The sequence below is a fragment of the Zeus faber genome (assembly GCF_960531495.2).
Source record: "Zeus faber genome assembly, chromosome: 9".
NCBI classification, from domain to species: domain Eukaryota; kingdom Metazoa; phylum Chordata; class Actinopteri; order Zeiformes; family Zeidae; genus Zeus; species Zeus faber.
This window is the reverse complement of record NC_137197.1, coordinates 22,362,688-22,385,539: the sequence shown is the minus strand read 5'-3', so window position 1 is coordinate 22,385,539 and position 22,852 is coordinate 22,362,688. Positions and strand designations below refer to the sequence as shown.

The window sequence follows — 22,852 nt, the reverse complement described above, 5'->3', positions numbered from 1 at the left end:
CAACGCATTTAAATCAAGTTCACGCAGCTTTCCTTTTCAAATGAGCGGTGCGTGGCGACGCCTTCACTTTGAGCGCACGTTTATATGTGTTTGTTGAGGGGGGTTGATGTACAATTCATTTTTTTTTTTTGCGAAAAAGAAAAGAATGTGACAGAGACGCGGCAGGAAAAACCGTCGCAATAAGCTGTTTGCTCAGAGGAAAATTTTGGGGGTTTCCAGTTCTGCGTCGCTATCCCAGAAATGTGTGATTAGCACTTAGAGCCCAACACCAGCTTATCTCCAACACACACACGCATTTGCATACACTCCCATTAAAACAGAGGTTCGGCAGCCTCCACGTTGACACTTCTCCGATTGTTGTGATGTGTTTGTTTATTTCTTATTTCATTGTCTGCGGAGGAAAGGCGGTTGAGAAATAAACGCCGGAATAATTACGAGCTGAGGAAATATGAATGCGCCCGCGGCTGGCGTGGAATCTGAACCTCCTCCTTGTGTTTCCTCCTCCCCCTCCAGTCGTCCCGGCCTGATGAACGCCAGCGACCCCGGGTACCCCTGGTTAGCCGACTCCTGGCCGGCCACCAGCCTGCCCGTCAACAGCGGCTCCGGGGGACCCAACGATCTCAGTAACTTCGGCCGCGGAGGTGAGTTGGAGGGGCGGGCTCGCAGGCAGCCCATGGAGGCGGAGGTGTGGTGGTGGTGGTGGGGGGCGGTTGGAGGGGATCTTTCGGGTTCCCTGCCCCTCCCGATTGTGCAGCAGCTTGGGTTGTTCATCACGCCTGCCTGGATGTATACCTGTATGCATACCACACGTGCGTGTTTGGATATACATTTATATTTCACGGCGGAGGACGCTCGTAGCGCCGGCAGGTCTTTCGCTGTCTTATGCCGGCTGAGTAATGGCGCGCGGTCCCGGCTCCGATGTCGACCGCCCCATACCTCACAGGAGGAGAAGGCAAGGGGGGGGAGCACCGGACGGGGGGGGGGGTGCGGAGGAAGGGGTGGAGCTGGGAGCGGAGGCGGAGGCGGGGGGCGGGGCGCGGCGGGGGTGGGGGGGGGTGGGGGTGGTGGTGTTGGAGAGATGGTCCTGGGCAGCCAGTCGTGAAGGACAGGCACAGCTTGACTGGCGCAGATGCGGTCGCTTCCGCCGCGGCTGTACATCATCTCCCCTTCGCTGGGCATGCAAACCACGCACTGAGGAGAGAGAGAGGGAGAGAGAGAGAGAGGGAGAGAGGAGGAGGCCATATTTGTTCGCTCGCCCTTCTTTCCTCTCCCTCTCACACACGCGCACACACACATGTAAAGTGCCGATATTATCCCTCATGCGCATGAAGAGAGCCGGAAGGAGAGGGGAAAGACATGCACACGAAGAGGGAGAAGGGGGCAACGGAGGTTGGGAGTCGGAGGGTTGGAATGCATTAATAACACGGAAGCATCTTTCGGCGAGATGAATAATGTTGAGCTCTGGACGTTCAGAAACGACCCGAAAGCGTTGAGCCGCAGAACGTCATCTTCCAATGCTTTGGGGAACACACACCCTGACACCCCCCCCCCCCGGGGGTCATTCCGGACTGATGCGTAGTTACCGTCGCCGGTCCTTCGCTCCTAATCTGCTCCTGCCGCCGTTATCCCGACACCCTGGGGTCAGAGGCGACGTCAGCGCTTCTCCCATTCGCCCGTCCGGTTCATTTTTTTCCCCGCCGCCTTTCCAGATCTCCCCACGGGCCAGGGCGATAAGACGGGCACCATGCTCTCCGACGGAGCCATCTACAGCAGCATAGACTTCACCACCAAGGCCAACTACAACAGCCCCGGCCAGGCGTCGCAGGCCACGCCCTACGCCACCACCCAGATCCTGCACTCCAGCAGCATCCACGAGCTGGCCGTGGACCTGCCCGAGTCCCAGTGGAAGGCCTCGCTCCAGGCCAAGCAGGAGATGGCCAACCTGGGCTACTCGCTTCCCGACAAGAACTCCTGCAACAACAGTAAGTCCCGCGGCGGCGAAGGCGCCCGCGCCCGTTAGCCGAGACGTAGATGCGCGAGAGGTTTGGGGAACGCCGGGTGGCCGAAAAAGAAAGCTGCGTTCAGTACGATCCGGCGCGGTCCGGTATCCTTCTGGGAGTCTCTGAAGGCAGCCCTCCTGCAGGGGTGCGGTTGATTTTGAAGGGAGACTCCAGTTTTGGGGGGAAATTGGCCCGCTGTCTACCTTCCTTAATCCAGACAGGCCGGTGGATGCCGTCATCCCTGTGCGTCCGGTACGGAGACAGTGACGGGCTGCATGCTAATTGTGTTGGCTCAATGCACGGCTGCAGAGGGGATCAACTAGCCGGGCTCCGGTGGTAGATATTAATCTCCCCCAGCAGACTTTTCCTTGGCTTCCCTACAAGGCGCGGTAAACACGTACTGCAGTTAAGTCGACTGTCCATGACGTTGAGATTCTGACGATGGCACCGTTCCCGGTTCTCTTTTTTTTTTAAATTTTTTTTTTTCAACGTCATTTTCCCTCTCATTTTAGCCGGGGTAATATCTAAGAAAATAATCCAAGTTTTGATGCAGCCATGGGTTTGATGCAGGGTTATTTTTTTTAAAGCCCCGTCTGCACCGTATGGTTATGAGTATTCCGAGCATGTATCCAAATAAATATTTATGATCTCATTTTCCAGAACTCTGAAATAAATGATACTTTCACAGAGTCCCTCTAATTCAGGAAATCTTAAAAACTCCTTTCCCAAATCCCACTAGCATTTATTTTGAAGACATCTACGTACGATTAGAATTACATGTAATTATGTCTTTGTGGAACGAGAAGGGCGGTGATTTAAACTCTCAACCGTTGGAATTTAATTGTCCCCAAACTACCTTGTTACGCTGTTTAGGCAAATCCTATCAAAGACATTTAATAAACCTAATGTTTTGCAACACTTTATGATGGAGTACAGATTGAGAAATCTTACAAATCGTTAAAGGACCATACCAGTGTCAAATTGAGTTTTTGTCCGCTTATTAGTCAGCACACATATTTTGCACATTACCCCTAACCCTTTTCCTGATGATCTTCACATTTTTAGACTTGTTAATATTGCAAAAAATATTGCATTCAAATCCAAAAGATATGGTGATATACAGACCCTCCATGATCCCCTGGTCCTATGGTAACACCTATTTCGGGTCAAACCTCCTTAATTTTGCCATATTTTCTATTTGCAAATCCCGTCTGAAAAAGGCTTCGAAAGCTCCGTCGCTTTAACAAATAATGTATAAACGCTGACAAGTAAACGGGCGAAAACTCAGTGGGAAACTCCTTTAAATAACTGGACGAAGACGACCACCTCGGACAGGGAGGGAGGCGAACGGAACGGCGGGAACCTTCTGCTTGCCTGATGCTCTAACTGCATGTCTGCACGTGCTTCCGCTAACTGCCAATCACCTGACGCCACTGTCATTTCTGCCCTTCAACCTCCACTGTAGCACTCCTTTTCATTCCTGACTACCGATTGGCCGAGGGATTGTCTAATAGAATACCGCACAACCAATCACAAGATTTCAGCACCACCAGCTCTCACAACAGCTCAGAGCGGAGCGGCAGCCTCTCAGGTTGGTTTTTTTCCTGACGCGGAAGGGGCTATCTGGGACGGAAACCCCGGGGGTGGGGTCGGGGGGGGGGGGGGGGGGGTGTGGGCTGTGGCCGGGGCTCGACCCGCCCCACTCCGCGGTCGACCGATTTGCTAATTGCTGTATCGATCTGTAATTTGCATGTTGCCCAATGTGAAGGTCGCTCCTTAACTCTCTCGTCTCGTTCCCTCACCAATAATGCTTTGCTCACTAAGCTCACACGGCTTACAGCTCATCCTTTGATTTTTTTTTATTTTATTTATTTTTATTTTTTTATGGAATAATTGTTAACTACCTGGTCAGAAAGAATGATTATGCTGTCTTGAAATGTATTTTCGATGGATAAAACCCTCCAAACCCCCCGTCCTCGGTGTGGCAAAACAGAACAATGTAAGAATTACAACACTGCTGAGCCTTTGTCTGTCTCTCGCTCCGAGTAAAAGAGGAAAGGAGTCAGGGTTACGGCCATCAGAGACGCTTGGCTGAATAAAGTGACAAAAAAAACGAAAAAAAAAAACCTCCCTTTTTTTCTCCTCTTCGCCTAATGGTGGCCAGTTACACTAAATTCCTTGTTCAGAGAATTACAATGTAATTTATAGGACACGGAGTCAGACCTTTGCCCGCCTCCCCTCCACTCTGCTCTCTAATCCGGTTACCATCCGCTGCTATAACTGGCCCCTAATTCAATGCGCCGGTACGCGGCGGGCCGAGGAGGGGAAGTGGAAGTGGCTGTGCCCAGAGGCACAAGGTCCCTGGAGGCTCCAGGCTCCTGGTGGCTCTTTGACACGGGCTTACACACACTATATCATTCTTTACCCTATTTCTCTTTCACACTCTCCCTGCTTGTAATTCTCCTTGTGTTTGTCAAATCGTAAAACATGATGGAAAAAAAGCAAAATTGGAGATGATAACAATAATAATGATAATAATAATAATAATGATGATGATAACGATACATGTTATTTATATAGCACCTCTCATCCATGAAATGGAATTCAAAGTGCTTCCCATAAAAATGGGATAAAATAAAAGGAAAACAACCAAATTAAAACGATTGCATGCAAAGTGGATAAGAGGCAGAACAATTCATAATTCAATAGATGTGACATTTTAAACCACTTAAAAGAGACAAAAATAGAGGGAAGCTAATGCAAAAAATAAGATAAAGAAACATGAAATTGCCATAATGTTTTTAAGTATTTTTAAGATACTGATAATAATATTTTCTTTGAATGTCAGAAAATGGAAGTGTATTTGCCTATTATGATTTCCCTCGTATGAGAGTTCATCAAGGGGTTAAACCCCACAAAACTTTACTATTGTAAACATCCCGAATTCCTTCTCGTTCAAGTTAAGGGAAACATTAGTTTGAATAGATCACATACATTTGGATTGAATTAGATCAGATTCATTAGTTTCTCTGTTGTGCTGAAAAATAAAAATGCATGCACATTTTTTTTTTCCCTACCACGCGTGTCTGAGTATACCCTGCACACGACTGAAGGGAACGTAAACCGGCATCATCTGAGTAAAAATTTACACTTCAACGACAGTAAGGATTAGCGTTTGAAGAGGGAAAAGTTGGGGTTCCAGCACGTTACTCCTTCCTCTGAGGAGATGGAAAGAAATAATGAGTTTCAGGTCTGAGGGAGTAGAGCAGGATGAAACGCAACCGAAATAGAGAGCAGCTTTCATGGCAGCCGCGGTTTCCACTGGGGACGTGGTGTTGCTTGTTAAAAGCTTATAATATACGAGCGGGAGTGCAGGAGGTAATCTGCATGCTCTCCTGGCGTTTTCCTGGGTATTCTGAAGAGCGAGCGGCTTCTGGACTCCCGGTGCATCTGCACTCGTCCATTTTTCAATAAAGATTTGCTTTATCTCTGATTATATAACCCTTTTTTTTTTTTTTTAACCCTCTCTCCACGTTGAGTATTGTCAAAGCACGCATGCACTGCAAGCCCCTTTTATACTTAAGAATTTTGAGGAAAAACCGCCATCGGTCAGTTATTTTTTACGCTCTTGTTCTCCCGTTTACTAAGTTATATCTGGCTGCTGGGCCCTTTTAGAGTCTCCATTTTGTGGCTTTCCTCCTCAGCATTGACGAGCCCAATAAAAACACTGCGAGCCCGGGACCGTGCAGCCCTGCAGTTATAGGCTGGGAGCGCCCAAACCTGGAGTATAAATACCCAGTCCACATCTATATTTAGTATTAGCTCCCCTTAGAAGAGAGGCCCAGTTTTGTCAGAGGAGATGGGTTCACTGTGTAATTCCTGTCTCGCTGCTCGCCACAGCTTTTTTTTTTCTCTGTATTTTTCATATTTGGGGCGAGCTGTTGTAATTCCAGTGCCAAGCCATCCCTTTCCTGAAGAGGCTCATTTACAATATTGATGGCCGTTCTTGTGCGGAGGGACTAAGGGATGATTGAACAATCACGTCAGCTCGCCATTTATTGGTAAAAGTCGAGCGTCGCCCAGAGGTGCGATTAGGAAACCCAATTACTTTGAGACTATACTTACACCGTGGAGCCTCCTGCCCCGGGCTTACAGTTGTTTCTTTTATTACTTCCATTCTTTATCAATCTTACTCTGACACCTCTATCTCCTCCTCGTGCCCGCTCGTTTCCTCTCCCGCTCGGAGTTCATCGCAGTGCAGGCTTTGAGGCGTGCTATTCTTCATGGCAACGAGAGCTGTTTTATATAGAAGTGAAACCACACATTTATGGTGAATTTCAGTAAAAAAAAAGCTTTTTAGACATTAAAGATATACATATATATATATATATATATATTTTCCCCTTTGTCGTCACCCGGGGGCTTCCTCACGGATGAACAGAAAATGGTTGTCTCGTCTCATTCCAAACCTTTCTTTTGATCGCGGGGAGTTAATTTATAGCTGCGCCCAAGTCAAATCAGTTTATTAGATTAACGTGATGCTACATTGCAACGGCAAGCATCAGCGGGAGTTTTTTCCCCGTGGCACTGGGAGACGTGATTACAGGCCTTTGGCACTGAGGTCTAACCAACAGATGACAGATAGAAAATGTGCACAGTCTCGCAAAGATGGCTCAGCCTCTGTGGCCGACGACGTCAGCTCGTGGTGCTTTCTGGATTAAGATGTAAGGTGTAGCCTGCCGCGAATGGGTTCACATATGCAAATCTCTCCCCATGCGTCCCATCCCATATGCACAGAGAAACATAGGGTAGGGCCGTCACACAATAATAGCCTGGTATATGCCTTTTGCTGGATTCTCCACTAAATCTGTTGCCGGGTTTATTGCTCGGATCTGAGTTTATTGCTCGGATCAGAATTTTTTTTGTTGTTGTTGTTGTTTGGCTGTTCATGTTGTTTTTTTAAATGCGGCCAATATCCAGTATAAATTCAGGTGTGAACGGGTCACGGTCCTGAACCGACACGCTGTCGTGCAGAAGCAAACATGGCCGGCACATGCCCGGTGGTTGTCGGGCGGTGGGGGACCGTGGACCTCGGCTCAAGCTCAGGGACGAAATCTTTAAATCCAGACGGGGGCGCGGTGCTTTTTTTGTCTAGGTTCAATAAGGAAATTTAGTCAAATAAAATACAGAACACACACACACACAACCACCCACCCACACACACACACACACACACACACACACACTATTTTAGATCAGGCGCTATTCATAAAATGCGGCAAGCGTGCATGCCCCCTCGTCGCGTTGACTATTTATCCATCTATTTTTTATTTTCCCTCCGCTCGCTGTATACCCTGCTTAACGGTGGCGGGCGGCCGGGGCGCAGGTGGGGGTGCCGCAATGCGGGTGGGGGTGCTGCAGTGCACCTCACTCTGCTCGCCGGTCTCGGAGTCGGGGGCGGAATTCCGGGTTTACTCTCGAAACGCTGGGGTACTTTATTTGCGTGACCCATATACTCTTTTATTGTAGATGTATTTTGACCTGTATCCGATTTAGGACCACATATCAAAGTGGCCCAATTCGGAATTTAAACGATCAGATTCCATGTGGTTTGTGCTGTTCACATTGTTATGAGGAAAAAAATATTAGAGTCACATTAAAAAAGCAAAAAACTCGGATTCTGGCCACTTTGGCCTGCAATGTGAGCGTAGCCTGAGTGCCTTTCTAATATCTCCGCTGTTGGAACCCCCCGGAGAGTCTCCATGCAGGTTTTACCAGCAGGACATGACCACTGATAAAAGGCCAACAGAATTAAAGGTCGATTGAAATCACACTGCATGGAAATTGGTGGAGCCCTTGTCCAGACACAGCACACTGCACCACCTGCGCTCTCACCTTGATCGATTTTCTTACTGTGCGTTCATTGAATTAATGGACAAATTATATTTAATTATGCAGATTTACTGTACACTTTGTGTGAACTTTTGGAGCAAATCAGATTTGCTAATTCCAGATCTTTTTTTACGGTATACGCGTTAATCGTAAAGAGCCAGGTCTGCCGTCTCGGTTAAATGTCAATAAAAAATGTTTCTTCCGCAATCACCAAATCATATAAAACCCCATATTGACCTGGCCGTTGCTGGCAGATTTATAAAGATGGATGGGACTGAGACGACCCGGGTGTTGGAGGGATATGAGTGGAAATGGATGGCGTTGTCGGCTCTCTGCTGTAATAAAAGAAATGAAAGTAGTAATAGACTCTCAGTGAATTCCATTAGGGCCACACAGACACTACACAAGCCATTCATTATGGTGATGCTGGGAAGTGAGATATTTCATTGTGGACCTCAAAGGGTGGTGTGAAAGGGGACACTGAGGGATGGGCGGGGCACAAAGGTCCGCCTCAGCCCCCTTACAGGCGTTTTCTCCTGTTTCTATGGAGATTTGAGGCTTTTCAGCCAATCAATCAGTGGAAGCAGGCTTTTCATCAGGCGGCCTTGAGATTCTTTATGTAGGCGCTGACAGGAAGGAGGCCATTCAAGGCTTCTGTTTGAAATTGTCTATGACTTTCTAAGGTGACGCCGAAATTGAGTTTGAATTGATGTTTACTGCTTTGCGCGGCGCAGCGGATAAATTTACTTTGCTGAGAAATTTCTGATTTGTTGCTCAGAGATGGAGAATAGCCGACGCACGGACACATCGGCATTGATTCATATGAGGCATGTACGGATTTGTTTTTTCCGCGTCTGCGTCCGTCGATAAAATCGTCTCCCTCCGAACCCCGTCTCCGTCCCCAAGGTGGAAAGGGAGGCAAGAAGAAGAAGACAAAGGCGGGCTCCAAACCCACCAAGGCCAACGGCTCCAACTGGGCCAACGTTCCCCTTCCCCCGCCGCCCATCCACCCCCTCCCTGGCACCGAGATGGAGCACTACCCCAACGAGCACCACGACGGAGGAGGGGGGTACGTGCGCCGTGTTCCTCATCGAGGAGTCTGTTTTTATGTGATGTACACACACACACACACACACACACACACACACACATAAACACACCTGTAGATGGTTTCCGAATGCGTGTATCCGCTGACTGGGGCCCTCGGTAGAAGAAGGAGCGACCGAACGGCCAACGGCCTCCTACTGAGATGGCCTCAAACACACACAGATGGCTTCACGTTCATCTATTCGCTGGTTTCCACAGTTGAAAGAAAATTCATAATTAGATAGTTTCCAAAAAAAAAAAGAAAAAGAAAGTGGCAAATTGGAGAACGAAACAAAACAGACGGAGCGGGGGGGGGGGGTTATGCTTTAAAACGAGACTTGGGAAGAAGTGGAAATAAAACATGACCGCGTTCTTGTCTGGGGGGGGGCGTTAAACAAACCGTCTTTACTTTCATTCATCCTCTTTAGCCGTCATCACTGAGTGAAATCAGTGGGTGTATGCAGGGCGTTTTGGTGATGTCGTCATTCTTAAACATGTGATGTCCTCCTGCAGACACGGCGTGTGCCGCTCTGAGCCCGTGGCCACGCCGTCCTTTCCCTTCGTTTTCCAATCTGCTTTAATAGCCTATCTGGCAAATGAAGAGTCCCGCGCACTGTAAATCTATGGCTGCTCTTAATGGCCGCAGATTAAAACAGTTATGTCCTATGGAGTGTGCACTGACAAATTCCTTTAATGAACATTTTCTTTATGGCCAAAATTATTTCAGCATGTATAAGCACATTTATGGGGAATTAAAGCCTTCGCGGCCGCCTCGCTCCACTCAGGATCGCCGTATAGCGAAAATCTGTAGGAACTCCCGACAAGGTCGCGCAGACACATGAGCACGCTCAAGTTTGTCGGGCGTCCATGAATCCATCTCGAATCGGCCCGTGGGCTTTTGTTTTAAACAACCTGTGGGGGACGGGATCCTACATCCTGCTTTTGTTTCGGTCAAAGAGGAGCTTCATTTTAAAATCCCTTCATTTATTAATAATATTGATGAGGCACATTGAATAATTTGTTGACGTTCGCCGCATTTGGGGACCTAGGTTCCACCTCGAATGAAGTGGATTAAATAAATAATTCCGTTGCTTTAACTTTAACTTTGTTTTTTTTCTTCCCACACCCTAGGTACGAGAGCGACGGCTGGGGCCCGCCGATGCCCGTTCAAACCTACCTTCACCAGGGGATGGAGGACGAGCTGGAGGAAGAGGATGAGAGGGTTCCCACTCCGCCCATCCGCGGCGTGGCCTCTTCCCCGGCCGCCGTGTCCTTCGGCCAGCAGTCCACAGCCACGCTGACCCCCTCGCCCCGGGAGGAGATGCAGCCCATGATCCAGGCCCATCTGGACGAGCTGACCAGAGTCTACCAGATGGACATGGCCAAGCAGACATGGTAACCGCTGCATGGACGGGACCATTTGAACGTCCCCTTCAAGTCGCAAATTTTGACCTTTTTCCCCCATTAGAGAACGTACAATAAGGAGTTTCTTGATCCTAGTTCACCTCTCCAATATAGTCGAATACCACCTAATTTCCCGAGTGTAGACAGGCGTGGAAGTTTGGACTAAACCATATATTGCGATGAAAATCGAGAAAAAAAATAGAGAAAAATATACATCCAGGATATCATTATTCAAAAATACTATCTGTAAGTTTTTATTCCGCGTCGTACTTCAAAGTTTTATTTGTTCTTCTTGGCATTCTGCGCCTCAGCGGCGTCGCCGTGGATGGTGGATCCATTGATCATTCATCATTTTAACGCTTTAGCGCTTAGGCAGCGACTTTATTTGGCTTCCTCCAGGAGACACACCTTCTGAGCCACGGTTGTTCACGCGCCCCGCGCTGCACGTTGCGTTGTCGTGGCGCTCATGCAAGTCAGATGAAGGCCATGCATCATCCTGTCGACGAGGTGGAGGCGTCCGTTCATAATCCTGCGTGTGGGTGGGGTGGGGTGGAGGGGCTTGTCAGGTAGGGGATGTCACGCTACCCAGTAATGACTGCGTTGGTTAGGAAGCATCTTTGACAACAGGAGGGGGCCAGTAATTACAGCCGAATCCCGCCGCAGGCCGCGTCGCAGGCACGCCACCGCCCAAACAAACATGGCTGTCAGCGGCGAGACGGGCGGCGAGGTGACGGCCCCGTGTCGACAGGCCCGCGGAGCGCGCCCTTTGTACCGCGCACGGCTGCAATTAGTGGGCCATTGTGTTTGCATGCGAGCGGCCGCGGCGTAGAATTAGAGGAGCCGTCCAAGTCCTTTCAGAGCGCGGCGCATGAATGGTGCTCTCTAAAATTAGCTTGACATACCGCCGCCATCTTGGATGCCCTGTTTTTTTTGGGGTTTCTCTTTCTTTTTTTTTTTTTTTTTTTTTTTTTTTTCTTCAATGCATTCCTGTCTTTCAAGGGATGTCATCTCTCTTTTGTGCGCTCTCTGCTCTTCCCGTTTCGCCGAATTACCGGCTGCCTCCGGATGCCCGCTCTGCGTCCGAAGACAAAACCTCCAAATAGAGGCCGTCGTTTTATTATTTTTTTCCCTTGCCGTTTGTTCTTGTCAGGCACTTGCAGGGCGGCTCCCTCCCTCCCCAGGCGCCGGCTCCGCCCGTGGGCTACGTGTCCAGCACGTTGGTCTCGGACCTGGAGACCGACCTGGCCGACGACGACGACGACGAGGAGGAAGAGGAGGAGGAGGATGAAGGCTACGGGGCCAGGCACCCCCGGGGTATCGAGCACACGCCGGGGTCCAGCGTAGACAACCTGGACAGCTCCGTCACAGGTGAGCCGCCGCTGCTGACCTTCCGGGATAAACACCAAACGACACCAAAGTGTGTACGACTCACCTGGAGTTGAACCCGGAGTCACAGTCACCTACTGGTGTCTTATTGTTTTTCCTGCATCAATACAACTGACATCAGTAATAACGAGTGCAAACAGTTGTGTTTTTGGAACGACCATCTAACCTTTCTCACAATAAAATGCATGAGATGCAAAACAGGCGGTGGATGTCACAGGAAATGCAGTCTTCCCAAAGCCAATACCCAAACCGCTTGCTGTGCCTTTAAAATTTTCCTAACCCATTTTGCCACCGAGTTGAAGTCATTTTTGTCCAGAAAATCGGCGGGTGACCGATAGAGAAACACAATAAAATATTATGATATTTACCACGCTATTCCCAGATTATAAACCAAATGGGTCAACAGATTAGTTATTTTATGATCCTAATAAAAACGCCGCTGGCTTTGGTCATGCATTGTAAAGGTTTATTTAAATCCATTGTTCGAGCATCATGTTTCACAATGAATGGCTTGTTGTTCCTGACGTGTTCCCCGTCAGCTGTGTTTGGTGCTAATTTGTATGTGAACATGCCTGCTGAGTACGCTCCAATCAAGTTTTTTAAGCACTTTTGGCAGACTCTGGGGATTACAATTACAATTATCATTTCTCAAAAAAAAGAAAAAAAAAAGAGATAAGGAAGTCCATGAATTTTAAACAGGACAGTGAGAGGGAAATTAAGAGGAGGGAGGGGCGAGGCGGGCAGGGTAGAGCGACGGTGATTTAAGTCGCACACAGCGCCCGGCGCCAGCGCCACCCATATCTTTCCTGGGAGATTTGAAATAAATTTCACATACAGCGTATTCCATCCCAGTCTGGAGGCACAATTTCCATTTTTACAACTCACCGAAAGCTTTTTACAGCCGTCTGTCGGAGGGACAGATGAAGGGCACGGCCGGGACGGCGGCGGAGGCGGCGGCGGCGGCAGCAGGGCTTCGTCCCGCGCCGGCCGCCACGTACCAACTGGCAGCTGACCACTCGGTCGCAGCTTAAAACCGCCACTTCGCCGCTGCGAGGGAGGGATTAAGTCGTCTTCCACTACGCGGATAAGAGGCGACATAATGTGCTGCCATGGTAACCTCCTGACATCACATTTTATCTGAGATCTTGAAGAAAACGCTCACGCGAGGGGAAAATGAAGACGGCAAAGGAGGCATCTCGAGGCAGTTAACCTGAGCCAGAGGTGGGCGGCGAGAGGGAGAGAGAGAGAGAGAGAGAGAGAGACGAAGAAACGAAAGTACCATGTTTGACAGGGCCGCTGGTTGCCCCGTGTTGGTGGCAGCCTTAAAGTCTATAGTTTTCCGGGGGATGATGGAACAGCGGCGGCGGCGGCGCTGACACATGCTGCTGCTGATGTATTTAGAGGAATATAAAGCAGCGGCCCGGGCCCTAATCCGCCGCATCTCCCCTCCACTGTATTACTCCGACGACAGCGCCATTTCTTCTTATCTCTCCGGAAGTCTGCCCCGCTCCCCATCGTCGTGACAACACAGACGTGGTCCCGGCTCCGGGTTTGGGTTGAGAAACGGGGGCGGGGGGGGGGGAGATTTATTGTGCCCACCGTTTTAAGGCTGTGGATGGGGAGGGGGAGGGGGGGGTGGTAATATCTGTCGAGCGCTACTTGATAGATTTGTCTTTGTTGTAATAGTATGGAAATAGGTCTGTTTTGTTAATGTTACACTAAAGGCCGGTAAATCAAACATTCTCCGCTGCCCCAGAAAAATCCAACCCGCTCCGCCGGGGACATTTTTCACCGGCAGGGCTGTCTGCTCGGCCTCCCCGGCGGCTTATTCCGCGCCTGAGATAATACGGCGCATTCCTTGGCGGGTAAATGCAAATCCTTCCCTTTCCGGGGGGGGGGGGGGGGGGGTTTCGATGTCCGCCTTCCGACCGAGCCGAGGAGACGGAGCGAACGCACAGGTTTTAGCGGGCGGGGCGTGCCGAGGGGGTCGGGGAGGAGGGGTGTGGATTGTCCAAAGCCAAAGGTGTGGCGTCATTCCGGGTTTTTGTCACGGCCACACTGGGCTCGGCGCGAGGCTGTTCCGGGCTGTTACCCTCCCATAAAGCTTTGCCACGTTGGCGGGGAGTGGGGTCACGTCTCTCGGCGGCAGGTAGAGACGCCCGCTCGTCAGGGGGAATGATTTCCCCGCTTAATGACATGCAGATGAGGGGCTCCGGCGGTATAAATCAGTTTTAATGGCGGGAGGGACCGGGGCTGCGTTTTACTGCGCCCAGCCTGCTCCTTTTATTGGCCTTGCTCTATTAGTGCACGGAGCGTGGAGAGGTGTCAGCTTGTGGTTTTTATAAGACGGCACAGCCCGGGCCCGGCGCTCTTATCCGACTCGTCGTAAAGGCGCGGGGGCCCCGGCGGAGGGGCCGCTTGGGCGCTGTTGTCGGGAAAACTCGATGAGAAACCCACGAAACGTTTTTATCGAAGGGCGATGGGGTGATTTTGGGTACACCTGGATCTGGGGAAAGCGCTCGGGGGGGGGGGCGGGGGGGGGGGGGGGCGGTAGGCGCGGCTGAAAAAGAAGCCGCTTGTGTGATGTGATTTTTCTGAGGCGGCGTTTCCTTCGCCGAGCCCGAGGAGTTGGAAGCGCTCTGCGATTTCGGCTGGCGCTGCCTGTGCTTCATTATCTGCCCCATTCTTCGTGGGAGGATTGGGCCCGGTGGAATTGCCGTCTCTCTCTCGCTCTCTCTCTCTCTTTCTTTCGCGGAGGGGGAAAAACCTAGAGGAAAAAAAAAAGAATTTTTCGAAGAAAATTGGTTGCCGAGGTACGCGGCTGAAAGCAGTTACTGTCTGCGGGGTTTCGGTTAGTTCCATAACAATGGGACGATTGATGCCGTTCTCTGCCCCGCGCAAAGTTTCCATTAATCCAGAAAGTCCTTTTGCTTTTCGGGCGGGGGTCGGGAAGCTGCGGAGGGGTTGGCTGTCGTGGCTGCGCTTCCCCCGAGGTCGCGTCTGACTCTGAACAGCTGCGTCTTGGTACCATGTGTGAGTCTGACAGATAAACACTTTCAAGGGGATTTTGTTATTTATTTGCCTTGATAGCCTCAAATCTCGATCTTGAATGTCGCGCGAATTCGAATTGCGCGGCTTGTGCGTGAGCAAAAGTGGAAATTTGAGATTTAACTCTTATAATGTGTTCGTTGGCCTTGTTTGAATCTCTGGACTTAATAAGTGTCGGATTTTTGCTGTTTCACTGACTTTTAAGCAACCCTGCAGTCATCCTCTCCTCGATCCTCACGCCTCTCTAGTTCTTGACCTCCATATATTTATTAATTCTGTGTGTGTGTGTGTGTGTGTGTGCATGTGTGTGTTTTGCACATACTGTACAACTGCCTTCGTGTGTGAGCAGAGCATTTGGAAAAGTAACACTTTGAAAAACTCTGCCAAGTCGTTCCCACAGAAAGCTGTCACATTGGCTGACGGCGCGCTCGCTTGCCAAAGCGGCATATTTTTTACTGGCAGAATGATCTAGCATAGATTGATCATTTGTACTTAAACCATTCGATTTGGTCTCGACGGTGGAAAAACCAAACCGGCGCACGCGGACAGATCGACAAGGGCGTGGCTCCACCGCCGACCGGGGTCTCCGGGCCGAATTGCCGCCGAGAGAGAGCTCCGCGACGCAGAAAGAAGCAGGGCTGTGTTTGAGTCTGTGGAGAAGGCGGCGTGGGTAACACCCTGATTGATCTGATATCATCCCACGCCTTTGTGCTCCTCCTGAAAGCGCCTGGGTGTCCTCAGCACGCCGTGTTTTGCATTCGGGGTGTATATAGTCCTTGTTTCGAGGCTGATCCCCGTGTGTCCTCGAGCAGGGATGAGAGCGTGCACCACCTGCAGTTTGATCCAAAGCTCTGTTTTATTAGCTGCTTTGTCTGCTTCACCTCAGGCAACGCTGTGGCTTACCCAGCCTCCGCACAGGTGCACTCGTTCTCCTGAATCAAAAGGAGAGCAAGCCAAGTAGGCTAGTGTGTGTGTGTGTGTGTGTGCGCGCGCGTGCGTGCGCGTGCATGTACTTTATGTATCGTATGTAAGTGTGCGTGGCGGATGAAAGAGGGCCGGTCGGAACACGGTAACTCTCTGACGGGCTCTTAACCTGCCGCGACGGTGACGCCCCGCAGCGAAATGAAAACCATTAAAGTCTTTGACCTTTTTGAAATAATATTCCGTCTCGTGAGAAGACGTCCGTCTGGCAGATCGTATGACGATTAGGCTCATTGAATTTTCAGAGAAAGGAGAAAAGAAAAAAAAGATTAATTCAAACTGAGGAACCAGTCTCTTTACATACGCGCGCGCACACACACACACACACACACAAGCTCGTACCCGTGTGGCCGCTCGCTGAGAAACCAGAGCCGGTGTTCCGCAGGGTCCATGGTGAACGGCTGGGGCTCGGCCTCCGAGGACGACCGCAACTTCTCCAGCCACAGGTCCAGCTTGGGCAGCTCCTCCGACGGCTCCATCTTCACCCACTGCAGCTTCGCTCAGGTGCTGGTGGCGGCCGCGGACAAGGCCGGCTACCAGCTGGAGGGCACCAGGCTCAGCAACAGAGGTTGGTGTGTCCGCTGGTCCCTGAGGGTGACGACCTCCTCCGCCTCCCCGCTGCGATGTGGTCCTCTTTTCACCGCGTGCTGGCCGACGTTTCCCCTCCCGGTGTTCCGGCGGCTTCCCCTCTGTCGCTGGTGCCAGATAATGCCGATAACGCATGGGCAGAAGATGTCTCAGCTCTCGTCTGCAGTTTAACTCCCCGGCTTTGCTTTCTGACTCCCTCCGGCCCAACTGGCCCCTCTGACTAACAGGCGTGCGTTCTTCTCCTCGGTGCTCCGTCTGGGTTTCTAATTTGGCATTTTAATAATTAACTTCACCTCTCTCTGGATCCCCTCGGCTTACAGCTGAGGCCGCAGCTGCACCGTCGCGCACCTTCCTGTTGGATTCATAACAAAAGGCTCACCTGTAAACCCCCCGCGTCTCCCTGCAGGTAAAGGCTTGTCCCACCGGCACCGGCCCGGCAGTCCATTCTCGACAGATGGCAGCACAGTGGGCACACACAGCCTGGGCCACCAGAGGGCGACCCGCCCCACCCGCAAGCCCCGGAGCCAGGGCGCGGCGCCCCACAGGAGAGACGCCAGTGCAGATGGTAAGAATGTGAAAAGAAAAAGAAAAATCATTGCCCTTGTTGCCCTCTTTTGATCTTATTTTTGCAAATGTTAAATTCTGTGTGCCCTGTTGCTCCAATCAAATTGCATTTTTGAAATTGATTAAAATGTAAGGGTAGCATAGAAAAAAAACTGAATTTTAGATTTTTTTTGCCTTCTCCCCAGACCTACCTCCGCCCCCGGAGCCGCCGCCCTGCCAGGGCCAGGGCCAGGGCCAGGTCCAGGTCCAGGTACAGGGCCAGGGCCAAGGCCAGGGCCAGGGCCAGGGCCAGGGCCGTATCCAGGGTGCCCGCAGCGTGGGCTGCATGGGCCCCCCCACAGACAGGAAGGCGTCGTCCCTGGAGCGTCAGCCTCTGTCCGAGCACGAGGAGATGAAGACACGCGCCTCCATGGAACACCACCGCCAGGCCCACGACCGGCTGGGCTCCATGGACCGAGGTGAGGACGGGCGCAGGGGACACAAAACAGGTACGCACTGTTTCCTGGACGGAGACGAAGGGTTTAATTTCTGCTCTTCAACCGGGTTAACTCAGGTCCTCGATTGATGATGATGATGGGAGGAGGCCTATTTAACCAGCGGCCCAGATCTGTCCCACGCGTCAATGTGGGTTGCCCCTTTGATTTAGATGGAGGTTTAGAAATAAACTGAAAATTCTAATGATGACTAAATGTCCTCCAATAAAAAGAGAGCCACCCATCAACTAATAAAAATTTGCTCACTTTTTGTCAGTTACCGTATTGAGAAGTTGGCAATTTACAAACTGTTTCTCATCTAAAGTAACTAGATACGACCTCGGGACTAAATGGAGTCTGTAAAACCTCGTTGGGTCTCACTGCATCTCTTTGTGGATTTGACTTTGAGCCTTTTATACAAGCTCCGACGCATCCGAGCCGAGTGCGACTTTGCTTCCTTTCCGTGTATTTTACAAGCGGGGCGGCCGATTTAAAGAGGCTCCCGAGTAAATAAACGGAATCTCAGCATCAGCGTTGCGGCGCGACCGCGTGGTAGAGAGCCAGGACAATGAGGCGGCGTTGGTGCGATGCCGCTTCCTAGCGTCGTGTGTCGAGATTTCACCCGGCGAGCTCGCACGCTGAGCCGGGACGGAGCTCCAGCGAACAGATTGCGCTGTCTGCCACTTGCTCTGGCTTCCAGAACGACTCCCCCCCCCTCCCTCCCGCCGGAGTCTCCCCAGCCCCCCCCCCCCCCCCCCCCCCCGTATCTCTGGCCGATATTGGCCCGGTCCGCTCCAACCCAGGCAGGAGGCCCCAGCACGGGAGACGCTCTCTAATCGCCTCGGCTTTCCACTATCACTCCAACAGCATTCATCCTGAAAGCCATACATCCCATCTGCGTGTGTGTGTCTGTGTGTGTGTGTGTGTGTGTGTGTGTGGGTGTGGGTGTGGGTGTGTGTGTGAGATCATTAGAGCTCTCCGTGCTGGACGCCCCGCCCCGCTCCGTGCCAGAACTTTCATAGATAGCGGGTTTGACGGACGTGGACAGGTGCCATAATCAGCATCTTTGAAGAAATTTCCCCGAAGGCTCGGCGGTCCGTCCGAGCCCGCAGAGGTCGGGACGCTCGCTTATTACGGTCGTTAGTGCGGCGGTGGGGCCGCGCCACGGGCCCGCCCGCCTCCCTGGTGTTGTGTTTATCACCACCGCCTCGCCCGTAAGGCTTGAAGCCGGCTGCTCCGTCCTCCCTGCCGCTGCCCTGGCACTGCCCGTTGGCACCGCCGCACTGCAGATGTCATGAGAAGAAGAAGGCGGGGGGGGGGGGGGGGGTCCTAAGTGAAGCTTCTTTGTCTCACAAACAAAACCAGCGAACCCCACAAGCGGCCGGGGGGGGGCACATCTTCAGGCTGCTCTTTCAACTGTGTGTGTGTGTGTGTGTGTGTGTGTGTGTGTGTGTGTGTGTGTGTGTGTGTGTGTGTGTGTGTGTGTGTGGTGGAAGATGTACTCGGAGCTGTTACTTTAGAAAAAAATACAAATACCCTGAATCAAAATGACTTGAGGAAAATAAAAAGTTGACATGACATTGACATTTCTACTTGAATAATAATATTATAATAATTATAAGTGCTTGCTCTTAAATGCATTTATAATATGAAAGGTGAAAGTATTTCTCATTTCCAATGGGAGCCTTGACGACGGGAACGAGCAATCTGATTGGTTCAGTGGATCGGATCCTCTCAATTTATGATATACAGTATATTTACACAGATCAGCCCCAACATTAAAACCAGTGACAGGTGAAGTGAATAACGTTGATCATCTTGTTCCAGTGGCACCTGTCAAGGGGTGGGATATATTAGGCAGCAAGTGAACAGTCAGTTGTTGAAGTTGATGTGTTGGAAGCAGGAAAAATGGTCAAGCGTAAGGATCTGAGTGACTTTGACAAGGAACAAAATGTGATCTCTAGACGACTGGGTCAGAGCATCTCCAAAACAGCAGGTCTTGTGGGGTGTTCCTGGTATGCAGTGGTTATCAGCGCCCATGGGCTCATTGATGCGTGTGGGGAGCATCAATGAGCCCATCAACATCAAAGTCTAGCCCGTCTGGTCCGATCCCACAGAAGAGTAGTAGTACAAATTGGTGAAAAAGTGAATGCTGCTCTGATAGAAAGGTGTCAGAACACACAGTGCATCACAGCTTGCTGTGTATGGGGCTGTGTAGCTGCAGACCGGTCAGAGTGTCCATGCTGACCCCTGTCCACCACTGAAAGCACCTACAATGGACACGTGAGCATCAGAACTCAGAATCAGACCAGAACCTGGTCTGATGAATCACGTTTTCTTCTCCGTAATTTGGGTGGGCGGGGTCAGGGTCCGATCCGATGGAGCATCTGTGGGATGTGCCGGAACAACAAGCCTGATCCATGGGGGCCCCACCTCACAACTTCCAGGACTTAAAGGATCTGCTGCTAACGTCTTGGTGCCAGATACCACAGGACACCTTCAGAGGTCTTGTGGAGTCCATGCCTCCACGGGTCAGAGCTGTTTTGGCGGCACGAGGGGGATCTACACAATATTAGTGGTTATTAGCAGTGGTTTTAATGTTGCGGTGTGTGTATATACTGTATATACATATGTGATATACGGTACATAAATATACAGTAAATCCTCATTTATAAAATAGTATAGTGTAGATATTTGCTTTGAAATGTGGTGGAGTAAAAGTCGAAAGTCTCTGAAAATGAATATACTGTAGTCAAGTAAGTACAGATACTGGAAAAATGTTCTTAAGTACAGTAACAAAATCCTTCCCATTATCCATCAACATTGAGAGGACATTCGAGTCATTGGGACATTTAATGTCTCATAGTTTGAAAGGTTGGCTTAAATAAATTTCTTTCTTTTTTTATTTCCATGCCTCTCTTGATGTTATAGTGCTGTTTGAAATCGACAAACTCCAAACTAATCGTGTTCTTCAAGGTGTTTCTGGACGTCCCTGCAAACCGCCGCTCCCTGTTTGTATGTGTTTCAGAGGAGGGTTGCCTGCCCTACAGTAAACCATCGTTCCCGTCTCCCGGGGGCCACAGCTCCTCCGGCACAGCGTCCTCCAAGGGTTCCACAGGGCCACGCAAGATGGAGGGCCCCCGGCAGCCGCAGCAGTGGAGCGCCACCGAGCACGCGGAGTTCCTGGGGACCAACGGACAGGGACAGTACTCCGGAGAGTTATGTGAGTGATGCACAAAACATGTCAACAAGGATTCCCTCCCCCCGGAAATGGGGATATTTATCCTTTTTTTTTTTTAATTTTGCAATTTTAATTGTATTAATTGATCTAATTTGTCGTGTTTTATTTCACATTTACTTTGCTAGAATTCTGCAGTATTCTGCAACACTGAACAATCCTATTAGAGATTAATTAATTAGCTTTTTCCAATTGAAAACTCTCAAGAAAGATTCATTTATAAAATGGAAAAAAGGTGCTTAAAAATAACACTTGCATTTAAAATGCATTTAGCTCATTTGTGCAAAGTGGCTGCAGCCATGAGACCGCCTGAATGTGGTATTTGGGCAGCTTGGCTGGGGTTCACGGTGCTGCAAGCTGCAGGATTCTTGGATATAAGCACCCGCAGAATCACAGATTTCCAGGGGGACTGACAACAGCGATCGATCCTCGGCTTCGACTCTGTAGCTCTGACATAATTACAATTTCTTTATCAACGAAAATGCTGTGAGTTGATATTGGGCAGTCCATTTCGGGATTTTAATTCTGTTTTGTTTTTTTCTGCCCCCCCCCCCCACCTCTCACAGAGTGACCTGTGACCTGTGTGTATGTGTGCGTGCGCCTGTGCGTGTATGTGTGTGCGCGCGCATGTGTGCGTGTGCGTGTGTCGACGGGAGTCTCTGGATGTTAAATGAACTTTGTCCCGGGAAGCGGAGGGAACCAGCGTCACACAACTGTAAATGTGATGTACAGACATACTGTACATCTCACTGTTTTCTGTCCTTTGAGAAAATATTTTCCACCTCCTTCCTTATTGTAATTTTCTTTTTTGTTAGAAAAAAAAAAGCAAGCCAGAGGAAAAAAAAAAAAAGAATAAATAAATAAAACGTCTATACGAGAAGCAACCGCGTTTGTTTAAGGAACTGCCCTTTTGTGGGGGGGGGGGGGGGGGTATTTTGTTTCCTGTAAATATATTCTTTGAATTGTTGTTGCATTGCTATGCAAGCCTGATTCAGTTTGAACTCCTTTTTTGTTCTTATTATTTCTATTTACAATTGGGTTTTATCTGGTTATTTGTATTATATGTGAATTTGGTGCCTGTTGTGCCATAAGATAATTGTTTTATAATCCGTTGTTTGTTGATAGGCCTCATTTTATTAATTATTATCATTATTATTGTTAATTATTGTTTTTTTGCACTGCAATTTTGGTGATAAGCACAAAACAAAAGCATAGCTCCTGCTGACATGAAGAACCGGAAGAATATGTGAAGAGGAGTTTCTGTACTGTAAAGTAGAGAGATGAGAATATATACTGACCAGATATAAGAGATATTACAGAGGCGGGGGAGGCGGGGGAGGCGGGGGAGGCCGGGGAGGCGGGCGGCGGCGCGAGAGTCCGGAGCCGTCCCGTCTCCGAGGACACGCAGAGGTCGGTGGAGACGAGGGCGGGGAGGTCCTGACGTGGGAGACACGCAGAGGGGGAGGGAGGGAGGAGAGGGGGGAGGGGAGGGCTGGTCATTCAAATCCATCCCAGGGTCGGTCAGCGCCGGGTTGGGTCTTGGTCTCGCCGTCCTCACGTCGTAACGGCAGCGGAGAGAGGGAGGGAAGCGGGGGGGGGCGGGGTCCAAACGCCAGATCCGGAGAGAGCACTTAGAGACGCCCGAGCCTTCTCCCCGGCCCCCACCGGCCGGTTCGATTCCGCGACGAGAGAGTGATCGTTTGTTTTTCCTCGGTCCGTTGTTTCCCCGCATTTGTTTGGCTTTTTTTATTTTTTCCAGCACTTAACCGTCGCCCCGCCCCCCCCCCCCCTCGTCGTCGTAGTCGCCGCGTTTCCGTGGCGATGCTCGCGATGCGCCGTCCGGCGGCTGAACTCTCGCAGGGGAGGGGAGACGAGGTGGAGGCGGAGGAGGCCGCACCGCCTCCATGGTCCGGACCACTGCCCCCGCCCCTCAGCCTCCCCCCCCCCCAAAAAAAACCTTGCGATGCCGTTTGTTCCTCGGTTGTTTTTGTTTTTTTGTTTTGTTTTTTCTCAGTTCGATTTCTTTGAATGCCTTCTATGGACTTCAAGACGCTGCTTCTAATAATGTCTTTTGATATGATGTGTTTCTAGTTTGTTTTTTTTTACATTTTTTAGTTTAATTTCTTTTGGTTCACTGTTTTTGTTTTTGTCTTTTTTTTTTTTCCTCTTTGGTGACGTTTCTAAAGGAGGGT

The 22,852-nt window shown here is 50.3% G+C and overlaps 1 protein-coding gene across 1 annotated transcript in view; it reads left to right on the top strand.

Moving 5' to 3' along the window:
• Window positions 1-21,366, top strand: part of robo2 (roundabout, axon guidance receptor, homolog 2) — a gene marked incomplete at its 5' end in the record, with an annotated part of 178,623 nt that extends 157,257 nt beyond the window's left edge. The window contains 11 exons of the mRNA XM_080006547.1: window positions 514-641; window positions 1,710-1,982; window positions 3,466-3,591; window positions 8,799-8,961; window positions 10,110-10,373; window positions 11,533-11,750; window positions 16,183-16,365; window positions 16,792-16,950; window positions 17,135-17,437; window positions 20,451-20,645; window positions 21,227-21,366. Coding sequence (XP_079862673.1) covers window positions 514-641; window positions 1,710-1,982; window positions 3,466-3,591; window positions 8,799-8,961; window positions 10,110-10,373; window positions 11,533-11,750; window positions 16,183-16,365; window positions 16,792-16,950; window positions 17,135-17,437; window positions 20,451-20,645; window positions 21,227-21,228 — 2,014 coding nt within the window. The 3' untranslated portion in view covers window positions 21,229-21,366. The remainder of the gene's footprint in view (window positions 1-513; window positions 642-1,709; window positions 1,983-3,465; window positions 3,592-8,798; window positions 8,962-10,109; window positions 10,374-11,532; window positions 11,751-16,182; window positions 16,366-16,791; window positions 16,951-17,134; window positions 17,438-20,450; window positions 20,646-21,226) is intronic.
• Window positions 21,367-22,852: the final 1,486 nt, after the last annotated feature.